Below are 23,822 nucleotides of genomic sequence, written 5' to 3'. Positions count from 1 at the left end.
TAGCATGAGCTATCTCCCAGATGCATGGTTAAAAGTCAGTAGCATAAAAAGGTAGAAAATTTCGTGACAGCAAAATGAAAGAGTCAACTCTGACAGAAGGGGATACAGACATAAACAAATGAAAATGCTTGTCAGGGAACAAAAGAGGGAAAAAAAATGAGAAATGCCAGGTAAAATTCTAAGTATATTTCAGGAGCTGTGTATTTGTTCATTCTTAACTCGTCACAACAAGTCAACCATTTATGTATTATTACTATTTTCCTCAGTTTAAAATAAAGAAACGAAGGCTCAAAGAGGTTGAGTAACATGCTGAAGCTCTGTGCTAGGATCTGCACGCAGCTCTCATTAAGTTAAAAATCAGTGCTCTTTCCCTGAAACTCTTTTAAGAGAGTGGAAAAGTATGAGCTCATCATTCTATAAGAACCTTGAAATTCTCGGTGTGACACTGTTATGTGACCAACCAGACACAGATCAGGGTGTATCTTACCAAATACCAGTAGTTGTACTGTAAAAGTATAGATTTCACACCGAGGATTAAACATGTTGTATTTCTCTGAAGTTTTAAGACTAATCCCTGTTTTACATGAAAAGAAAATCCCTCCAGCCTTTATTGAATAAAACAGATGGAACTGATAAGCGAAAGGGAGAAAGGGGAAGGAAGCTCACATAAGGCAAGCTTAAAGTGTAGGGCTTAATTCATGTTAATTATAAAAATAGATGGTTGACTATAGCACAGAACAAATACTATTAGCAACACTTTAATGTTTGTGATTTGCATTGAAAACTGCTGATTTTGTCTGGTTGCAGTCACAAAGATTTCTATTTTTTTTAAATAATACTTCTACTTAAAGATAATGAGTGGACCTGAATCTTCTTTCATACTTCCAATTCTGAGCCTGATTCTTATTTATATCTTAAATATTAAAATCTTCATGACCGGGCTTCCCTGGTGGCGCAGTGGTTGAGAGTCCGCCTGCCGATGCAGGGGACACGGGTTCGTGCCCTGGTCCGGGAGGATCCCACATGCCGCGGAGCGGCTGGGCCCGTGAGCCATGGCCGCTGAGCCTGCGCGTCCGGAGCCTGTGTTCCGCAACGGGAGAGGCCACAACAGTGAGAGGCCCGCGTACCACCTCCACCAAAAAAAAAAAAAATCTTCATGACCAAAGCTTCCAAGTGACATTTTCCTCCAGGACCCAGACCTTTAACAATTATTGGAAATCTGCACATCCTTAATCTGAAGAGGCCATATCAAACCGTGCTGGAGGTAAACAAATAAATAATTTTTCATTTAATTCATGTTTATATAATTTCCTAAATCATCTTTACCCTTGTGGGTTTATTAGCATGTATGTATTTAAAACGGCTTCATACACAGTGTGCATAATGAGGTAATTAGATAAGATTCAAAATTAATAGAGCTGTTTTAAATTTAATTTTTACTTTTTAAAGTTTGTATATATAAAATACTAGTAAATCTATTTCTATTATTTAAAGTGGTATTTTTATCCTAACGTATTTATGACTTGCAAACTTTATCTCAATTATTTCAATCTACTTATTTCATATATACCCTACTTTGAAGGAACTGAGCTGTGATCAGTCTTACTCTAGAAATTTTTAGTTAAACTCAAAACAGTGTGTTCAAAAGTCACAACTGATAGCATGGCCCCAGAAACTGAGACCCAGAATTTAGTTTTGAGCTTGCCATTAATTAGCTGTGTGAATTTATGGAAAAAGTTGGTTTCTGTTTTCTTATCTGTAAAATGAAAGGGCTAGACAATGTACTAGACCAATTTTTCTCCAATTTCCACTTCAAAGATTTTAGAGTTCCTGACTGTGGGGTAAGACGGAAGGAAGGAAGGAAAGAAGGAAGGGAAGAAGGGAAGAGAGAGGGGGAGGAGAAATTTATAGTTGGGATTTGGCTGTAAATTTCAATTTTTAAGTTCTAAAGGGCAGATACTATAAATTGAGTTCTGCTATATTCTATAACTTCCTAGTTTGAAAAGCCTAGCAGGAGATCCACTGAAGAGAAGACCAGTACTTTACCTCAATGGGCAACATAATAATAATATTTCATATTTGTATTGTAGTCTTTATTTTACAAAGGGCTGCTAGGATTCCACTTACTTCTCACAGCCACCCTAGGAGGAAAATAGGGATGATATTTTTATCTCAATTTTACATATAAGTGCGACTCAAAGCGATTGACTTATTTAGTAACTAAAAAACCAGGACTTGAGTTTTCTGATCTTCTGAAACTACTTTATGGCTTTTTCTCCTACATTCAAAAGTCACAAAACACAAAGGTTAATTCCTCAGAAGAACATTTTATTTCAATAGTGTCCTTCATCTAATTCCATATGCCCCAATCATGTGTGTTTGTTTCCTCAATATTCCTGTCCTTTGCTTATATATTAACCAGACTAATCTCTTTACTACTTAGTCTTTCTTTTTTTTTCTCATTCCCACCTCTGTACTATTGTTCTGTGCTAATTTCACCTATGAAATGTGTTCTCCCCACTTCTCCCTAAGCTCTACCATTTTTCTTCTTTAAAATTTACCTCTCAGGACTTCCCTGGTGGCACAGTGGTTAAGAATCCACCTGCCAATGCAGGGGACACGGGTTCAAGCCCTGGTCCGGGAAGATCCCACATGCCGCGGAGCAACTAAGCCCGTGCGCCGCAACTCCTGAGCCCACTCGCTCTAGAACCCAAGTGCCACAACTACTGAAGCCCGTGCACCTCGAGCTCATGCTCCACAACAAGAGAAGCCACCACGATGAGAAGTCATTGCACCTCAACGAAGAGTAGCCCCCGCTCGCCACAACTAGAGAAAGCCTGCGCGCAGCAGCGAAGACCCAAGGCAGCCAAAAAATAAATAAATTAAAAAAATAAATTAAAAAAAAAAGAGGACTTGATCTTTTTTTAAAAAATGTACACTTTCTGGAACATTCTGAGTATTAGAGACGTGACGAGTCTGCTTGGTTAAGAGATCTGAGCATTCTCCCATCACAGATTACTGCATCAATTATCTTACAATGCAGGGATTGTGAATCACACCAATAAATAGTTCATTATATGGTTTTAGTAGATTCTTACCATCTTTGTCATCTTTCACCTGTTCCCTTGTTATGCACGGAATGTGGATAAGCCATGAGTGAGCAAGGGGTGCTCAGAGGAATCCACTTAGGAAATTGAATTTTCACAAAAGAGGACTGTCAGTTATCACAAAAATTATAAAGCATTAAATAAAACCTTAGTATTTATTCTGAGCCATGTCAATGCACAATAGCGCTGCAATTCAATTTTTTTCATTTGCAAGTGAAATTGCTATCTTCTAGAATGTAAGAAAAAGGAGCCTTGTCAATTCCCATTTTTCAATAATACCACAGACAATCGACCATATTATTTCACTTTGGACTCTGTTTGCATAAAACCGCAGGTTTACTCTAAATACACGTGCTAGAGAACACTAGGTCAGACAACTATGACGACTAATTTAAAAAATTTGTTTTTAATTTATTTGGCTGCGTTGCGTCCTCGTCGCTGCGCGCGGGCTTCCTCTAGTTGCGGTGAGCGGGGGCTACTCTTCATTGAGATGCTCGGGCTTCTCATTGCGGTGGCTTCTCTCGGGCGCAAAGGCTTCAATAGTTGTGGCACGTGGGCTCAGCTATTGTGGCTCGTGGGCTCTAGAGCACAGGCTCAGTGGCGCAGGGGCTTATTGCTTTGTGGCATGGTGGATCTTCCCAGAACAGGGCTCGAACCTGTGTCCCCCGCATTGACAGGCAGATTCTTAACCACTGTGCCACGAGGGAAGTCCCTATGATGACTAATTTTAAGCATGGTCTTTTATCTCTGGTATTTATTAAGTCATCTGGGGTGGGGGCGGTTAGGAACTCCTTTGTGAATCTGACCAAAAACATAAAGCGTGTCTCTCAGAAAATGAATACACTGACAAACACACTAAATTTAGCAAACAGTGAACTTTTTAATGGTCAGGGAATATTGGATTTAAGTGGTACTGCTCTGTGAGACCTATGGACAGTCAGCCTTTTAAAAATTTAAAACAGGATTATTCTGATCCTACAAGGAAATGTTAGTAGTAAATTTAGTATACTACATTGAACCAGAATAGTTTGACCTGGAATCACCTGGGATTTTGCAAGCAAAACACTTAGATTTATAGCTCTGACTGTAAAGCCAGATTGTTTTTATGTCTCATCTAACCTCTAAGTACATATATCTATGACTACAGGTATAATATGCAAAATACTCTGGATACATAGAACTTATTGTAAGTCATATAAATATTCATTGTAAATTACTAAATTCCAATAAATGAAATCCTGTTGTCTAGTCTGGTCTGCCACTGTTAGTTGAGGTAAAATCTAAGTCTATATGAGATGCTATTTCTATAATGCTTTCAGAAACAATGGTATCATTTCCAATATCCCAAGCGTTACATATGTATATTTAATTTACTTTGTTGGTTTTTATTCTTTTAGCTTTTCAATATGTTTCCTGTTTTGGGATTCCTCCTAAAAAGTTATAAGTACTCAGGAATAGAGATGAATTATTTTCCTTGATAAGGACGACTTTCCTCGATTACCATTACAAATTTGACAAAAATGATCCAAGCAGTTTCACTGATTCCTTTCTAGTGAGACAGCAGGAGGCAACAGCATTTTCTTCTGAGGTTACCTTAGCCTATTGTTTATTATTTGATTTAATTAATAGCATCTGGAGGAAAAATACTCCTTTCAGAGAAGAAAGATAACTAGACTCAAGTTAATAATGACAGATTTGTACACTACAAAAATGCTATTTATTACATTTTGCATTCTTAAATATTTTCCACCTCTGTTCATGTCACTCTCTGAAAAAACCAAGATATACAGAAGATCTCAGATATGTTAGCTTTTAGAATTAATATTCTTTTTTCTTTACAACCTTGAAAAATATGTTTCAATTGACAAACTCGAGAGATCACTTATTTTTTTTAAGAAACAGTGCCAGGAATATTCCAATCACTCAATTAAAAACTTATTCCCAGCCTTCCTAAATGAGAAACAGACTTTCCCATTTTTTAGAATTATGTATCATTATTAGCATCTGGGATGTGCTTTATCCTAAAATTCTGCACAACATTCTCATAAAATAAAATTCCACTCGATTGAGGGAGGAATGTAACACTGTTTTTTCAATTCACTTGAGGTTATTTGTGATGGTTGCCCAGGATAAAATTATTTCATCACTAATGATTCCTTTTCCTCTTTCAGGAGAAAGATACATCTACTGACTTTTTCAGTGATGACAATTTGGTGGCACTTGTTAGTAATCTGTTTGCTGCAGGTACAGAGACCACGGCCTCCACGCTGCGCTGTGGGATTCTGCTCATGACGCGATATCCTAAGACCCAGAGTAAGTCTTCTAAAATTCAGAGCATTGTCTGAAGGAGAGGAAGCAGAAACTCTTGGACTGGACAATGCAGAATTCTAGAGTTGCCCTGATACCTTAATTTGTACCCTTGAGGATAGTTTGTACCTTTAGTCTCCTTGTGATATAAGAAAGTAGATTTTGCCCTGTAAGCAACCTGAGATGGTCTGAAGGCATCACGATGTGCAGGTCCCCAGAGGAGCCCTAGGAATAGAGACCTGGAGGTGGAAGCAGTGGGGGGAAAAGATGAGTCAGAACTCAGAGAGCACTTGGGCTTGACTTTCACATTTAAAGAAAATGGGGAGGCTGTTTCAATACCCGCCTCCCACTGCAGACTGTAACTGTGCTCTGTTTTATCCAGAAAAGGTCCATGATGAGATCGCCAAAGTCGTGGGTGCCTCGAATGGCACACCGAACTCAAATGCCTTACGAAGACGCTGTCATTCACGAAGTACAGAGATTTGCTGACATCCTGCCCGCAAGCTTACCCTGTGCAACCACCGCAAATAGTATATTTAAAAATTACTATATTCCAAAGGTAAGGGTTTAAGAAGAGGGGTGAGGGGAAAGGGAAAGAACATCAAAATGCTGCTCAAAATCACAGAGGCGCTGAGATGAACTGGTGCGAGCTAGGTAGAGCGTTTTGTTAGAAAGAGCCTTGGAGTTGTAGGGCATCTAACTGACCCCGTGCTACTGCTGTTAGGTCCTTTCATTTCCCTGAGCCCCAGTCTTCTCTTTCATGGAATGGAAATAATCTAGCACAACTATGAGGAGAAAGTCCATGCATGATGCCCAGGCATATAAATGAATGAATGGATGAATGGATGACTATTATTTAACAAAACACTTAAAAGCAGTTGATTGCTTTTTGTCACTTGAAAACTATACCAATTCCTGTGATAAAACAGCTAACCACAATGATAGTATGGCAAAACTTTCTTCAAGAGGAAACTGTGATTCACCAAGCTGAAGCAGTGAACATTGCCCTCGATTTCAAGGCAAGCTTTTGTTTTTATTATTATCTTAGTGTAGTTTTAGTTTTCAGAATACTCTTTCCTATATCAAAATTAAAACTACTTTTGTTGACAGCCCTACATTGTTTCAGAGTATGTGGCAAGCTATGGAAGTGGGGTAGCTTATTTTTGAGGATTTGTTTTGATGGGCTTGTTAAATTTAGTTTGTCCATCGTCACTGTCCCTGGAGATAAAAGATCAAACCTTCACGGAGCCCCCAAACCCACCAGGAAGGCTCAGAGTCACCAAATGAGGACTATTTAACTCCCATCATATGAATTTAGCAACTGGAATTTATCAAAAGTTAAATAACATGCTGTTATCACATAGCAGATACATGACTAAGAATTTATTCCCAGTTCTGAATCCGAAGCTTGTGTTTTTTAGTAGGTACCGAAAGAAAATTTGGTTGAGTACATGACTACTCCACACTCAATCCTAAGCCCCACCTCCCCCTTTTCCACTTCCTATTCCTTCTAGAACACACTGCTTCACAAAAATTGCCAACCAAGGTCACCATACATCTTAAAGAGCCACTTGTTTAGGAAGAAGTTTCATCTCTGTCACTAATAACACTTTTATATCTAGGGCACTGAGGTCATCCCTGACCTCTGTGCTTTGGGATCAAACATAGCAGGAAAAACCAGACACATTTAACCCTGAGCATTTCATTTCCTTAACTCTACCGGGAAGCTTATCAAGAAGGAAGCTTTCATGCCCTTTTCAGCAGGTAAGTCATCTTACTTGAGAAAGGTGATTTGAAAAATCTGGAGAGATTTGGCTTTGTCTTAGGCCAGTGCTAAGGTTTTATATCTTTCCATGTGGCACTAAACTTCAGAAATATTGAAGAGTCCTCCCCCGGCTTTCAGTTGGCTGTAGGACATTGAGCATTGGAAGGACATTTTCTTAGGGAATCCTTGAAGATTCCTTGTGGGTGAGGCTAGGGCAGAGCCTCAGGAATTTGAAGAGAAACTCAAGCAGGGCAATGATGGGCAAACCCACTTCATTCCAACCAGAGAAGCTTTGTTTTAATTGTGACAAATACCAGTGTTTCTCTTAGGATTTCTTGAAGAAAGCAAAGTGGGGAAAAGAAAAGAGCTTTACATTAAATTTGAAATCCATGAACTAAATGAACTTACTCTATAATTGTCTGGATTTCTAAGAACCTGAAATGAGTTCTCCATTTCCAGAAAAGAGTCTTAGCAAAACTTCACCATAAGCAGTTTGTCATCTTTGCACTTGTACAAACAATGGCTTAGCATCACTCCAGATTCCCATTTAGTGATGAGTAAACAGCAGCCACCCAAAAAATAAACTTTCTTTACCTACTGATAACTAAGGGATGCAGAGAGATACAAAGCACAATCCATTCTCCTAGTTTTTACACACATACACACGTAGGCACAGGATAACATAGAAGAAAATGTTGCACGTATTCATGACTCCTGCTTTAAAATGAAAAACATAATATCACATCTGGAACAAGAGGTAAAGTAAATGAAAAGTAACATACATGTATTCGCAGTGTTTCGAGCTCAGTTTCTCTCAACACTTCCTTGCATTATAGTTTGGGGGAAAAAAAAGCCACAGAAACATAAACAATGATCTCTGGAGGATACGCCAGCTACATCTAGCTCCCAACCTTCATTTTACAAGTGAAGAGATACATACTGCTTTCCAGAGCCCTTTATCAGCTCTTGGACTTACTACTGTTCATCTTTAAACAAATTATGTTCTCTATGACACCCTGTGAACAATAATGACGTTGACTTTTGTTCTTGAGCTCTGACTGACACTGTGTTCAGGGCCTCCGTGGTTTCTCACGCACCTGGACCTGGAGCTTCTTTGGACGACAAGGCAGCAGCAGATAGATTTTTGCAGGGTGGCCCCATCGTTAAAGGATTTTGCCCAGCTTACCTCAGGAATTCTAAACATCTCTAGATATATATATATATATATTTTTCTACTTTAGGAAATCTAGGAGTAGTAATACTATTTTTTGTCATACACAAACAGAAATATTACTAAAATATAATCCCAAGTGTCACAATAAGAAAAACTATTATAAAATCAATTTTATGCCTGAACTGTGAGAGCTAAATCTCTCCAAACCCTCATGTTTCTCTAGTTGTGTTTGAAGGCACTCTTTCCCCCAGTTCTATCCTTATCACTTATTACTTACTGCATTAAGGTAGAGATTTTACTTTCTCTTATATAGGGATGAACAGAAACAGCTTTGATTCAAAATCAGGAAATCTGAGTTTGAATTCCAACCCTTTCAGTCCCCCGTTTTTATGACTTTATGACTACATGTTGGCAGTGGCATACTTAGTGAATGTGACACCAGTAGCAGATAATTTTTAACACCAATATGAGAAAATAATATTCAGTAATAATCATAAACTAAAACAATAACTTTGATCCTTCTGTGAGTCTGATATAATAATTATGTATGTAAACTACTGTCAAGTAACTAATAAACTTTAATAAAACTGAAATGTCTGCAAAAGAAACAGTACTAAATTATACAATTCATGGGATATTTTATTTTCTTGATTCATTCTTTAGTTTTAAAATGAAGAATAATAAATTTCATGTTAATTATCCAAATCCAATAAAACCATTCATGTGTGAACCAAATTTGCACTTATTGAACAAAAAATATTACATTTCGCTGTTTCCCTATTTAAAATTTTATACATGTCACATATAATGTCAGAATTGAAGTAACTCTAGTTCTTTTTCTAAATCACTACAACCACTGGGTTACAGTTTATATTGAATCTACTCTTTTTTTTTATAAAGTTTTTTTTTTTAATTAATTAGGTTGCACTGGGTCTTAGTTGCGGCAGGTGGGCTCCTTAGTTGTGGCATGCAAACTCTTAGTTGCTGCATGTGAACTCTTAGTTGCGGCATGCATGTGGGGTCTAGTTCCCTGACCAGGGATTGAACCCAGGCCCCCTGCATTGGGAGCATGGAGTCTTAACCACTGCACCACACCAAGGAAGTCCCTGAATCTACTCTTAAAATGTAGGAATATATAGGGGTCGGAGACACAAAGTGCATTCCAAGTGAGTAAGAAAGATTCTGAACTCTTAGGAATTTACTCTGTAAATGAATGCATGTAACTGATTCTGTGTGTGTGTGTGTGTGTGTGAGAGAGAGAGAGACAGAGAGAGAGAGAGAGAGAGAGAGAGAGAGAGAGAGAGAGAGGGAGAGAGAGATTGACTTGGGGGGCAACATTGAGAGTTCTTTAAATTATCTTCCACATAGAAAAAAAATAATAAAGGAAGATGAAAATGTGCTCATTGGAGGCTTACTTCTGTATTATTAAAGTTCAAACAGTAATCACAGGAATTTTTAAGAATTTAGATCAACAAGAGATTTTTTCAGAGACAAGTAGTTTATTACTAAGTCCATGGTGATGATAAAAAGCAGACAGGCTTTTAGTCCAGCATTATCATTTTTAAAAAATCTCTGAAGATGTTGTACTGCTTATTTTTCACTCTTGGGGCAAACCCTGCCCATTGCCTAAATATAACCCTGCCACTGAATATAGGTCACAGAACCTCCTTTCTTCTACTCCCGTATTTTGATTTAATATTATTTCACTAGTAAGTTTGCACATTTTCCCATCCAGTTATGTTGGGATGGAAAGACTGTAAACCCTGAACCTATAACCTCAGAAATCTGGGTCAATATTGAGGCTGGCTTGGGAAGTCCATAGGCTTGCACAGGGTTTCTCTCTGAAACATGGACATCAGTGGTCAGAGAATGCTTACACAAGGTGACTGTGTTCACAAGCCCTCCCCTTCAAGTTCTTTTGATTTGGTAAAAATTACCTGGTGCCCCGTATACCTCCCTGTCCCTCTTCCAAGTAAGATGAATTCCGGTTATTCAGTTGTACCCGCTTTTCCATGGACCTAGCAGGCTTTCAAAATAAGCTCAAAGTCACAAGATTTTTTAGAAGTAAGACATGTGCCTAAGGATGATCCAACAGGCACACAAATCAGCTTTAACACTCATGATTCCAAGCCTGGGGCAGGTTGTCCAACAAACCAGCCTTAAGATTAGGCTTGTGCGCTAACCAACCTCAGTGATCACTGGGTAATACCTAGTGAACCCTTACTTTTCTCTCAGTAAGGTAGCACTGGTCCGTTACATAGCATTTTGGGTGCCAACAGTCAGGGCTGAACTATGCCAAAGCATATTTCACCCCATGAAGAAACTACTTGCAGTGCTGCATTCTGGATGTTTTTAAGAAATAATTGTAATGTGATTTTCTCCAAAAAAGAATTCTGTGATTGGACCTTCCAGAATTCTGTGACTGGGTCTTCTAGTTTCTAACAGAAAAACAGTCTCAGTAAAAACCACTGGTTTGGGTTTGATATGGTTACTTGTGTTGTATGCTTTTTGCTCTTAAAAACAAACAAACAGACAAAAAAAACTAAAGCTGGTTAGGATAAAAATTAAAATAGACGATAACAACAATAGTAACAATAATAATAATTGAGTATTTATTGCATACCAGGCACTGTTCTAAGTAGTTTAAACTTACTCCTAGAAAAAATTCCTGAGGCTGATACTATTTACCAGCTTGTAGAACTTGAATCTACAACCTCTGGAGCAACTAGCCTGGGAAGGCAAACCACAGCCTCTGCTGCAATCAGCCCAGAAAGACCAGGATTTACTTAGTCAATGACTGCCAGCTTCCCTATTTTTCTTTTTTCTTTTTTTTTTTTTTTTTTTGCACCCTTCCAACTCAGGACCTACCAGAGAGAGCCCTAAACCATTACATAAGAAGCCCCTCTTGATAGCCTACCTGTAGCTTTCCCATGCTAGTAGCTTCCAATCAGAGCATACATGAAACCCCTCCTTTCTTCACTGTTGTCAAACAAAAATTGTACTAGACCGAGTTAAAGAGGCAAGGAAGACTTTATTCAAGTTTATTGCAATAGGGGAGAGAGACTGAACTCAACTCCTTTGAAACAAAAGGTGGGACAGCTTTTAAGCACTGGGGTGAGCTAGTGGAGAAGTACTAGAGGACCTTAGAGGGGAGGTTGGTCAAAGCCATTAAGCCATCCGTGTTTGCTAACTAAGGCTTATGAAGTTGGGCTCTGACCCCCCCTTGCAGAGACTGGGAGTCAGGGGCCCCCATCTTTCTAGATTACATTTCAAAGGGATGGCTTCCAGATCCTTGAGAAAGAAGGTCCTGTTCCTGGGTTGTAAAACTGGCAAGACATTGGGAGATTTATATCTCAAAGGGGCAGAGAAAGAAATTTACAATTCCAAGTTTTCTCAAGTAATGCTCTAAGGAGCTCAGGAGCTATAGTCAGGAAGAAACCTAAGGTTTAGTTGAGCTGAGAATAAAGTTAAGATCATCTTGGTCACTGTGAAACTTTCCCACTGCCCTGCCTGCCTTTGCTCCCTGGCCCAGTGCAAGTGATGCTGGCTGACTCCCTTTCTATAACCGAGCTCAGAATAAGCAGCCTCTGTTTGTCCTAGTTTTGTGAAGCCTGCAGCCTCCTAAAAGTAGTCATTCTATCTCATACTTAGAAATCTGAGTTTGAATTTAAATTTATTCCTTGCTTTAAAGCTAACCAAGTCTATGTTTTGTTAACTATTAGCTACATTGTGCCTAATAAATAATTCCTTATTTCCAAAGTAAATTGGACTGTTTCTTATCTTCAGCTACAGAAGAAAAGTTACAAAGATTTGCCCTCCCTAATGAAAGAGCAAAGTACTGACCAGAGTTATAAGGATGTCAGGGTGTTCAAGAGTCACAACCTGCTTACTTATCTGAATCAGTTGATTCAAATTCAGGCTCTACCTTTCTCCCCTGGCAATTCATTACAAGTGGCAATTCATTACAAGTGGCTGGCGAGTCTAGACTCAGCCTGCAAGTGTTGTAATCGGGCTTTCTTTAATGACTTCCTGCCCTCTTCCCTTAAGGGGATTTTTAAGTAAGTACTGTTTCACATTCTTAGACAATAAAAGAACCACATTTCTGAAATAGTTTGAACTCCAATAACCAATCAATCTTTCATTAGGAAAACTTTAGAATAATAAGGCTCTTTAAAAAAACACTGCGAAGCCTTTTAGAGCTCTCTTTGCCAATTCACAAATCAATATGTTTCACTCTTTTGTGATCTCTAAATGTTTTCATAATTCTACAAAGTGTTATTACCATGGCATTGTTTTCCATATAGAAAAAGAAAAACTTTTAAGTTTTTGTAAGTGACAAAGTAGGATACAGAACTAAATGTAGCGTATGTGTCAATGCTTCTCAAACTTTTATGTGAATCACCCAGGGATCTGGTCAAAATGTGAATTCCGATTCAACAGATTTAGAGTGGGGCTTGGAATTCTGCATTTCTTAAAAAACCATTCTTGGAGATGCCCAGGCTTCTGGTTCACAGACCCCACCTTGAATAGCATCAGTATACATTAGTTTACATAAAGACAACACTCAGATTTTATATACAGTTTAGGATCAGAAAAGTGTATGTATATACACATTAAAAAAATCAAATAAATAAAACCAGACTGGAAACATACCAATTACTAAAAGAGATTTGGGGTCATGGGTGAGTTTTTGTTTTCTTTTATTCCATTTTTCTTTTTCCTCACAAAATAACATTTCCTCAAATATTTTTGCAATGAATATAACTTTTTCTGTTAACAGAAAGCCTTTTCTCTTTCTCCTTTTTTCTTTCTTTCTTTTTCGTTTTTAAGCAGAAAGGCACATCAAGTGCTGGTGATGACCAACAAGAATAAGATCAGCGAGTCAAATGTAATGACTCCCAAAGATGATGGAGGCTGTGGACAAAGGTTAAGAGAGGCTGACACTTGCTTGATCCATGGCAGTTTATGTGACTATAATATGTGTCTTATGGTCACTTGAGTGGTCAGCTGGCTTCCAAAGTCCTTGCTGTGATTCATCCACATAAAACAAGTGTAGATGATCACACTTTTGGTGAGGTGGAGGTAAGACCAAAGAGCCAAGACCCAGTCATTCTCAGAGACTTCTTGGTATTGAGGATGCCCAGGCTTCCCTTCAGATTCACTCCCAGGACACTGTTTGGTTTCTTTTTGTTGTTTTTATTTATTTATTTATTTATTTATTTATTTATTTATTTATTTAGGCTGCATTGCGTCTTCGTTGCTGTGCGTGGGCTTTCTCTAGTTGCGGTGAGTGGGGGCTACTCTTCGGTGCAGTGCGCGGGCTTCTCATTGCGGTGGCTTCACTTGTTGAGGAGCACGGGCTCTAGGCTCGTGGGCTTCAGTGGTTGTGGCACACGGGCTCAGTAGTTGTGGCTCGTGGGCTCTACAGCACAGGCTCAGTAGCTGTGGCGCATGGGCTTAGTTGCTCCGCAGCATGTGGGATCTTCCCGGACCAGGGATTGAACCCATGTCCCCTGCATTGGCAGGCAGATTCTTAACCACTGCACCACCAAGGGAGCCCCTGGGACACTGTTAATTGGGAAAAGATTCCTCAGCTTCCTCCCACAGCAGGGTTCTGCTTGGATTGGGAAAATCTGTGAAGCAAATTCAGCAGACCTCAACTTTTATTTTTTGCATCAGGGAGACATCTGTTTATAGAAGATGTATAAGCACATTATAGGCAGTTAGCAGGGAGGTTAAGTGCTTTAAAAATAATTTTTACTTCAAGGAAAGAAAATTAACCCAAACGTATTTGGATTAAAGGAGTCCAGCTGACTTGAATACTTTTTTGACAGAAAGGAGATGAAATGAAAATTAATTGTGCCTATCCTGCTTTTCTGAGATGACAAGGGCAGCAGATTTAAAATCCCAGAGGGCAAACAAACTAACCTGACAGGTCCTAAAGAAAGTACTCCAAGTTCCTACCTGCCAAGGGGAACTAAGCAGTCTGAGAAACCTCTTCAAAGACTGTCAAACATGGTGTACCTTATGCCTCTTAAATTTAGGATGAATCTTATCACAAGCTGTATGTGTGGGGGGGTGTCATTACTAAGGAATTTAAGGAATTTAAATGTACTGATCCATTAAATGTTGGGAAAAGCTAGAAATAAGACTTTTGTTTCAAGAATGCAGAAAAAAGTCCATAAAAACCACTGGTTTGGGTTCTGTAAGACTTCTTGTGTTGTATGCCTTCTCCTGCTTTTTATTAAATAAAGCCCTAAAGCCAGGTTAGGATGAAAGTGAACTAAACAATAACGATAATACTACTAATAATAATCGCTCACTTTGAGCATTTATTATATGCCAAGCACTGATCTAAATATCTTTCATCTAACTTAATCCTAGGAAAAACCCTATAAGATTGATACTATTTATTATCCCTATTTAACAAATAAGGACCCAGAGTCACAGAGAGGTGAAACACTTGCCCAGTGTCACACAGTTAGTAAGAGGTGGAGTGGCTGTGAACCCAAGTAGCTCAAGTCCTGAGGTGGCTCCATAGGGAAGGCAACAGAACGCCGCTACTGTTTTTGGTCAACTTTAAAGAGGCTTTTCTTGTCTCTATTCAAAGCTCTATCACATAGGGCGTATGTTGACTCACAACAACCGAACTTATTGAGTCAGGTCTGAAATTTGTCTGCCGAGAAGTTTAACCTCACACTGGAGCCAGGCAGGGTTGTTGGATGAAAAGATCATTCATTTCATGGAGTCTGTATTACCTTTTCTACCTACCAAGCAGTTTTGAGCACAGATGAGCTCAGGTGCTGAATTCCTCTCTCAAGTGAGGATCACACTGGCCTGAGAACTGCTAGTGATAAATCTCAAGCCCACAGGCCTGGCCAGACTCAGGGACATCAAGGTGATCTTAGTACTCATAACTGACTGCGTCAGAAAACCTAGGCTGCCCTCACTCATCTTTTGACTCCCTAGAAGTAAGTCCTAAAGGCATCCCCAAACTTTTAGGAGGGAGATGATCATATTCTTATCTACTTAGTAAGCATATGCAGTAACTAGCTTCGTGACCTACATAAGCCACATGGCTTCTAGGCCTAGGTTGGCTCAACTGTAAAATAGGGACATATCTTACCTATCTTGTCTGCCAAGAGGCAAGAGGTGGATCAGATGATATTTGAGGGCCTGTCAAGCTCTAAACTGAAAATAAGGGGCAAAGGAGGAAGAGTAAGGGAGGGGGGCCCTGTTCAGTAGTTTACTCCTCAAAAGCCAGAGTCCCATTTGTCTTGTTAATTCCTGCAGTAATCAGATAACTCCTTCAGTTCATCTCTAGAGGGGGTGCTTTGCTCCTAACACACCTCCAAACCAGGCCCCACTACTAGAGTTAATAAAGATGGAGTTTAATAAAAAATTAGCAAAATAAAAATGAGTTGTTTCAATAGCATCAGAAGAAATTTTTTTTCAACAGTATCAGGAGAGATTTTTTTTCAATCCAGTCTCGACTACAAATCTTATTAGTAAGAAACTTTGAATAAGATATACAGTCATTTTATGGCAAACTATATATTTCTATCTACCTTTGGAGCAGAAGGTTTATCTGCAGTGTTTCAAACATTAAGATAACTAAAAATTTCATATTAATAGCATTTTTACGGAACTAAATTAGACACTTGGGGTAAAGCCCTTTGATATAGCATTTCACCTTCAAAATTCAGTCTTCTGTTTCCTCCCCTTCTTTTTCTAGCTCCTCTCTTTTCTTCCTAACACTTAAAGGTAATAAAAAAATTTAAAAAAAAAAAAAGAAAGAAAGAAAGAAAAAGATGTGCACACCAGAAGACAGTAACAAAAAAAGATTTTGTTTACTGGCTGTTTTGTTTTACAATTTATTTTCCCACTTTTTACTTTCTTTTTCAGTTTCAAAACAAGCCTCTCCCCATATATTCCCACCCCCACCCTTTTGCAGAGAGCAGACTTCAAACTTCACTTCTGCTTTCAGGTCTTAAAGAGAAGGGGAGGGCGGGGAGGCAGAAAAGTGACCAACTGAGAGTTATCTCAAAATAAAAATTAACAACAGATTTTCTTATTTCAAAATTCCCACGTTCTGCCAATTTGAAAATACCTTTCCTCCCTTCTTCTAAGGTCCCCAGACCGTCAGAGTATTTAAGCCACAGTATAAAGGAGGTATCGTGTTGCTTACAGTTCTTCAGTCTGCACTGGGTGCCGTGTGCCTCCCTGAAGCCTCTTAAAAGGTTCTTGCTGTCGGTTAATTTCAGGCTGGAGTTTCCGGAAGAGCATTTTCTTTTCTTAAGGATGAGCGCTCCCTCACCAACTCCTGAACGTTCCTCGGGCTCCTCTTCCCTGAATCTCCTCGGGGAGTCAAGTCCTGAGGGACCGTGAAACTCTCCCTCCGCGGCGTGGACACGGGGGTCTCTCTCTGCCTGTGCCGAGGGCTCGGGGTTCTCCAGGGGTCCCGGCGCCCCGCAACCGGTCTCACTCCGTGTTGGCGGCGAAAGTGACCGCGGTCATGGAGCGCTCCTCGGTCAGCGTGGTCATGCAGCCCTTCGCCCACGCGACCTGCAGGACTTCTTGTGTCACCTCATAATCCACGACCCGCACGAGGAGGGGTTTGGGTGGGTCCCCCGGAGCTCGGGAGGGAGCGTCTACACGGCTGCCAGAAATTCGCTTTTCCCGTGGAAAGAGAGGCGAAGGGCACTCGGGTTCCCGGTCCTGTCCTCCCGCTTTGAAAAGGTCCTCCTCATCGGCCACTTCTTCCCGTACGGAGTCTCCTTGGGTCCCCAACCACCTCTCCGGGTGCAGAAGAAAGAGCACTTTCTCTCGGACCCAGGAGTCACAGTCCACATTCTCTCCGGCCTCGCGGTGCTCGTGGGCGCCGCCCCGGCTGCTGCTCGCCCCCGCCGCCGAGGGGTTCGGCGTGCCCAGGGCCAGGGGAGCCCCGCGCCCCGCCTCGCGCACAAACGGCCAGGCGCGCCGCACGCTGTGGGGCGAGGCAGCGAGATTCGGAGCCCCGCGGGGACCCGGGGCCCCCATCCCGGGAGGAGGACCATTCATCCGGTGGATCTTCCGCCGGTTCTCGCAGCAAACGCCAACGGAGCTCTGGAAAGCGCAGGACGGCCGGTCGGCTGTGGGCGTGGCCTCCGCGCGCCCCGCCTCCCGGGCCTGGGACTGTCCCCGCCCCCTCCCGTCCGCACCTCCCTCCCTCTCTCGCGGCTTTCGGGCCTTTTAAAGGCGAAAAGCCTCACTTCCCCCGCAACCCCACGATCGCCCCTCCTCTTCTTACCTGTGATCCTAGACCTGCGGCCGTGGTCTCATTTCTGAGTCTCTCCCCTCTCTTCTCAGTTCTATCCTAGTTTCCAGCCCACCACCGTTTGTCTCTAAACAACAGGAGACACCCTTGCACTGCACATACACCCGCACTGCCCGACGAAATGCCCAACACAGTGTATGTCTTCTTTCCAAGGACTCTCCTTGGAGTGAAGGAACAAGGAAGTTAAACAACAACAAAAAAAGTCTGATTTAATCAAGTTCTTCTGATAAAAGTTTCCGTGTCCACTCCGAATCCACCCTCACCATCCTACCAAGATTATCGAATGTAGATCAAAAGCATCTGATTGGGAAAGTTGAGCCCTTTGAGAAAACAGCTTTGTATTGTTTGTTGTTCTTCCTTGGAATGCGGGAATCAGTAAGACAATGGTCACACCGGTCTTCATTTTGGTTTGGGTCATGCTTGTCCAAAGGGGCATTAGTGTCTTTGATCAAACGGAAATAAACAAAACCAAACCGCTATAAGAACTTAAGGATTTAAAATTTTGTGTTCGTTTTTAAAATTTCCCCTTTCACTACTCCCGTACCTCCCTCACCCACCCCCACCCTTACACACACACACACACACACACACACACACACACCCTCTTTAACCCCAGAAGTTAAAAAAAAAAAAAAAATATATATATATATATATATATATATATGGATCTCTGGGAAGATCGCCTTCCTTTGCTACTCTGCAGTGCCACCATTGTCCTAAGTAAAGACCAAATACACATATATATATATATATATATATATATATATATGGATCTCTGGGTAGGCTTTCAGAATCTCTTGTTGCCAGGCCCTCTGACACACTTAACTTTACCTGAGGGTAATGCGGAAAGCTAGCTAACAGAATAAAGGGAGCTTAGTTTGTGATTTCCAGTTTGTCCTCCGTTACAGGTCCTTGCTTTATTAGAAAGTGTTCACTTTTCCTGTCTGCTTTAGAAAAAAATGACTGCAATGGTGGAAATTTCTGCCCGTACTTTGAAGGACCAAGTAGTATGGTGAAAGATATTTTGGAAAGAGAGGACCTTCTGATGTCTGCCAAGTCATTTTTAAAAAACAGGGTACAAAGGGGTCAGAAAACCTGGGTCATACCTGGCTGACTGGATGCCTGCCTGACCTTGGGCCAGTTACTGCTAAATTACAATTAACTAAATTTTTCGAGTGTATTAGGCAAGAATTGCTCTAAGTATTCTATATATTTAAACTCATTTATTCTTTTCTTTAAAATAAATTTCTTTATTTCTTTTTGGCTGCGTTGGGCCTTCATTGCTGCACGCAAGCTTTCTTTAGCTGCGGTGAGTGGGGACTACTCCTGCGGTGTGCGGGCTTCTCATTGCGGTGGCTTCTCTTGCTGCGGAGCACGGGAAGCCCAAACTCAATGAGTCTTCACAGCAAACTAAGGAAGTAGCTCTATAGTCTCCTTGAGAACTCTGAAGAACAGGGAGGTTAAGATCAAATACCAATAAACAGTGGAGCCAGGATTCTCACAAGTTTAAATGTTTGGTCCTATTTTAAATGAACTTCCTATTTTTAAACCTATGACTTCATGTTCTTTTCTGTTCATTTACTTAACCAGGAATCACTGAGTGTGTGCTAAATGTCAGCTACTGTTCTAGGTGATGGAGGAAAGAAGCTGAATTGCTTGTCCTGTTGGAATTTTCATTCTTTACATCAGTTACATACATCAAATCCTCTGTTCAAACGTAGGAGATAATAAGTTAACTTTAACGCACATGAAAATCAACTGCAGGCTAGTGCCCTACCCTACTCTCAAGGATTCTGCTCTTATAGGTTTCGGGGAGGGCTTAGAATGTGGATTTTTAGCAAGACCCTCAGCAATTCTGATGCTAGTGGTTCATGGACAACATTATAAGAAACATTACCAAAGATAATACTCTAGACCATAGATAAACTCTAGGCCTTTTTTTTGCTGCTTTCACGTGGCAATAAGAACACTGTGTTTTCCTTCCTTGCAGGAATATTGGGAGAATTCCAATGAAGGTGCCTGTATTCTGAGGGAAGTGTAATGTAAACCACAAGAGTTATTGCTTTCAAATTTTCATGCCAATGGGGATTGGGTAAGGGATTAGAGTGAGCATATGGGGAATGGGGAAAACCTATTTGCTGAGGAGTGAGCCTGATTCATCCACCAAAGCACCTAATTTCTAGATGTCAAGAAGTTGTGTATTAACGCACAGAAGAATATTAAGAGGAAATGCCAAATAAATTAAACTTCAAAGAGATAAAGTCTAAAAAGAACATAAAACAAAGAAATAGGCAGCTTGCCTTCAGGATAGTGGTGTCTGCTATGCTTTAATATCTCACAGTGCATAAAAGCCTGATAAAAGGTGCTGATAAAGTGAACCCATTTACTTCCCCTCTGAATTGCCTACGACCAACACTAATTTAAGGAAAAGAGGCTTTGTCACAAGGATATTAGGAGCGGACAGATTTGTTGGGAAAGTGGGAATACCAGACTTTAAAACAGGTAGAGATTAAAGCTGTTGCCGAGGGAATAAGGAGTTGGTACAACAGGAACAGATTTCTCCGCTGGATGGAATGCACTCCAACTCTCTCACTTGTCCCTGTAGCACTTACTCAGGAGTCAAATTCCACTCAGAAGTATCCACCTGGCTCAGTTTATGCAACATACGTGCTTACCCCTTCACAATACAGGACAGTAAAAGAAAAGGTACAGTCAAAGAAGCCTTTGGGGGATCCCCTTCGCTTCTGTAATGGAAAAGCAAACAGCTGGACTTACCACCTAAAAAAACTGTATGATAGGGAAAGGTAACATTCCAAAAAAGAAGTCAGGGTTGTTGTTAAGAATTTTTAAAAAATTGCACTAATGTCTATCACACTAACTATTATAAACAGAGTGTGGATATGGGAGTGACAGATAGGGTATATGGTGAATATGAAGGCACGTGTAGAGAATAGTTTTGTCCTTGACATTTCTCTTCTCTCCCGTCTAAAACACTCTCCATGATTTTATCCATCCCGTGGCTTCAACTGCAACCTGTACTCTGATGATTCTCCAATTTACATCTCTATTATAGACCATGATGCTTATTTCCAGACTTGTGGTAGATTGTATTACTGTCTCAAATTATTTATTTCCTCATCCTGAAAGAAGATCGACTTCCTGGCTTGTGTACCACATGACTTGCAATGCTCCTTATTCCCATACACTTCTCTATCCCACTGATGTTGACTTTGGCCATGTGACTTGCTTCAGCTTAAACAGGTGTGACTTTGGATGCATCTGAGCAAAAAGGAAGAGTCATTGCAAGGTTGGCCCTGGGCAGGCCCCAATCAGAGCTGCCATCTTTGCTGTGATCTGGGAATGAAGACAGTACATGGGACACAGCTGACTGGAATCCAACAGTTACAGCAGCTGATACATATTCTAAGCAAGAAACAAACTTCTGTTATAGTAAAACAATGAAATTTGAGGGTTGCTTCCTACCACAGTCTAACCTAGTGAAAAATGTTTCTGTTCAATTTTCTATTGGACATCTCTTTTTTTTTTTTTTGCGGTACGCGGGCCTCTCACTGTTGTGGCCTCTCCCGTCGCGGAGCACAGGCTCCGGACGCGCAGGCTCAGCGGCCAACGAACCCGTGTCCCCTGCATCGGCAGGCGGACTCTCAACCACTGCGCCACCAGGGAAGCCCTGGACACCTCTTTTGAATGTCACTTGAGAACTAAAATGTTGCCTGCCATATCAGTAAACAAAGGAGGTTGCAGCCATCAAGCCATTACATGACAGCTGCCCAGACTGTGGGCCCTGAGGGAACTCAGGATGGAGGCACAGGGGTTGGCCACTCCAAGCCCATCTAGCCGTCAGCCCCGGCAGTCACCCCCGACGGTGCACCTAAGGAAACTCAGGATGAGGAAGCATAGGATAACTGCCCCAGATAGCTAATTGGCCCCAGATAGCTGGGGTGCATAGCACAGGGATGATTTCAGTGAGCCCAGACTCCTGCATCTTCCCAAACATAGAGAAGCGCTAAACTTAACTTGAGATACCCGATTTTCTTTTATTAACAATAATCTTTTGATATTTCAACTACCCGGTTTTGTTGCAAAAACTCCTATATATCCTGGCTTCCCCCCTCCCACCCCCCGCCCTCTTCGGAGCAGTCTCTCAGTGTTATTTGAGATGCTGTCTCCCAGGCTTGAAGTCCTAAGAATGTCCGCCGAATAAAACATAACTCTCAACTTTTATGTTGTGCTTTTTTTTTTTCAGTCAACACACTCTAAACCTAAAATACCTAAAACTGAACTCATTATTTATTCTCTTAAGTCAGTCCCCTCTTTCAAGTGTTCCTTATCCCAAGGATTAGCTTGACTAGCAATTCTATTGTCTTCCCTTTCCCTCAGCCGCTAGACCCACCCCACATATCTAATATTTAACCCAGTGTTGATGTGTGTGTATGTGTGTATTTCCTCTCTGCCCCTACCTCTCCAATCCCCACAGCTACAAAAATAAAGGCAGACTCTTAGGCATGACATAAAATATCTTCATAATCCTACCCCAGCCTATCACTGTTTATAGTTTAATGAATAAATGAAAAAAGAAACAAGCCACCTAAATGAACACAAAGTGCAAGTTTGAGACTAGGGTGAGGTTATTGTGTATAAATAAAATCCAGCCTGATTATGGATAGACCTTGAAAACTACGAGCCTTTTAGCAGAGATTCTAATCATATTTCCTTTGACAACTAAGGTTCTCAGGACCTGAAGAACTAAGACTGTGCAAAGAAAATCTACACTGGACTGAGAGTCAGGTGACTTTGATGGGTCATGTTATCTTGGGCAAGTCTCCCAATGCCTCCAAATCTATGTTCTCATCTGCAAGGTATAAATAATACCTGTCCTGTGTGCTTCCCAGGGTTTTTGTGGAGGTCAAATGAAACAATTCTTCTGGTAACACTTTGAAACTATGAAACTTGCAAAATATTTTAAATTTATTTTTTTAAAGTTCATTATTGTTTTTTAGAACTGGGAACCCAAACCACAGTTTTTAATGAAATCCTTAGGGAAAGATGCAGAAGTCAAGGGCTGGAGCTAGAAAATAAGCACCAGACCCATAATCTTAGAATAGAGGAGCTAATGTTACTAGTTATAAATTGGAGAAAAAAGAGGAAGAGAGGGAATGTGCCAGTTCTGGGGATATCAAGCAGCTTAGTCCAGTGGTCTGAGATAAAATGGAAACTGAGGCAAATTTTTTAAAAAGGAGTCTTTGTTTTAAATTTTGTATTACCAAAGGGTGTGTTCCTGGGAGAAGAAAAAAGAGGCTTAGTTTACCTAACATGTGGCCCTGAGACTAACGTGCTATATATGTATGATATTTTTTGAATGAAACATTTAAGCACATTGCCTTTTCACTCCACAGAGAGATGGCGACCCTTAAAAGATGTCGGCCAGGTACTTTGAAAGGACAAAGAATGCTAGGTGTGCTGGTTAGCTGCAAGAGATGACACATGTAGCACTCTGAATAGTAGCTGCATAAAGGGTATTTTTAAACTATAATTCATTGTCAGCTGCCTGCATTATCCAACATTTTAAAGTATATTCATCATCCTCCTCTCCTGTCAGAGATTAGGATTTAAGACCAGGCTCTCTCACTGAGTATGAGTAAACAACTTATTAAACAGGAAATTTTGTCATTAGTAATTAAGTTGGCATTTTATGATGATAATAAAGAACCAATGTTCTTTACCCTACATTCATCTTCAGCATAAACAAAATTTGACTTGTTCAACAGCAGCCCGTAGTACTATTCCAGAGATAATTCAATCTTTAACTCAATATGGGTGAATTAATACTTATGAAATACTTCATATAAAATAATCACTCAGGTTAGTAAAATAAAGGTCATGATCTTAATATAACCAATCTTGATTAGTTTATAATAAAACATTTTTAATGGGGCAAGGCAATTTTTCTTCCCATTACATTATTTTATTAACCAAGGTGCATGTGATCAGGTATGGGGTATAACAGCTGTAGAAATCCTCAGTGATATTTTACATCTAGAGAGATTTCATTCCCCAAATATCTAGCTGTTATAATTGGCTACGTTTTATCAACAAGCAAAGAGTGGCTGGAAAATACTGAGTCTCTCATTTAGC

At 40.5% G+C, this 23,822-nt stretch overlaps 1 protein-coding gene across 15 annotated transcripts in view; it reads right to left on the bottom strand.

Moving 5' to 3' along the window:
- Positions 1 to 17,438, bottom strand: part of C18H6orf141 (chromosome 18 C6orf141 homolog) — a 132,928-nt gene extending 115,490 nt beyond the window's left edge. For 11 of the 15 annotated variants that reach the window (XM_055080187.1, XM_028478692.1, XM_055080188.1 and 8 more), the window contains exon 1: positions 16,542 to 17,438. In XM_055080187.1, coding sequence (XP_054936162.1) covers positions 16,835 to 17,413 — 579 coding nt within the window. In that variant the 5' untranslated portion in view covers positions 17,414 to 17,438 and the 3' untranslated portion in view covers positions 16,542 to 16,834. Of the gene's footprint in view, positions 1 to 5,543; positions 5,654 to 9,063; positions 16,111 to 16,541 lie in introns of those variants that run through there. The other 4 variants (XM_028478683.2, XM_028478682.2, XM_024122130.3 and 1 more) reach the window with 3 other exon arrangements.
- Positions 17,439 to 23,822: the final 6,384 nt, after the last annotated feature.

Source organism: Physeter macrocephalus, chromosome 18 (assembly GCF_002837175.3).
Source record: "Physeter macrocephalus isolate SW-GA chromosome 18, ASM283717v5, whole genome shotgun sequence".
Lineage (NCBI taxonomy): Eukaryota > Metazoa > Chordata > Mammalia > Artiodactyla > Physeteridae > Physeter > Physeter macrocephalus.
Note: the sequence above shows the minus strand (reverse complement) of the source record. Positions and strands in the feature narration are given on the sequence as shown.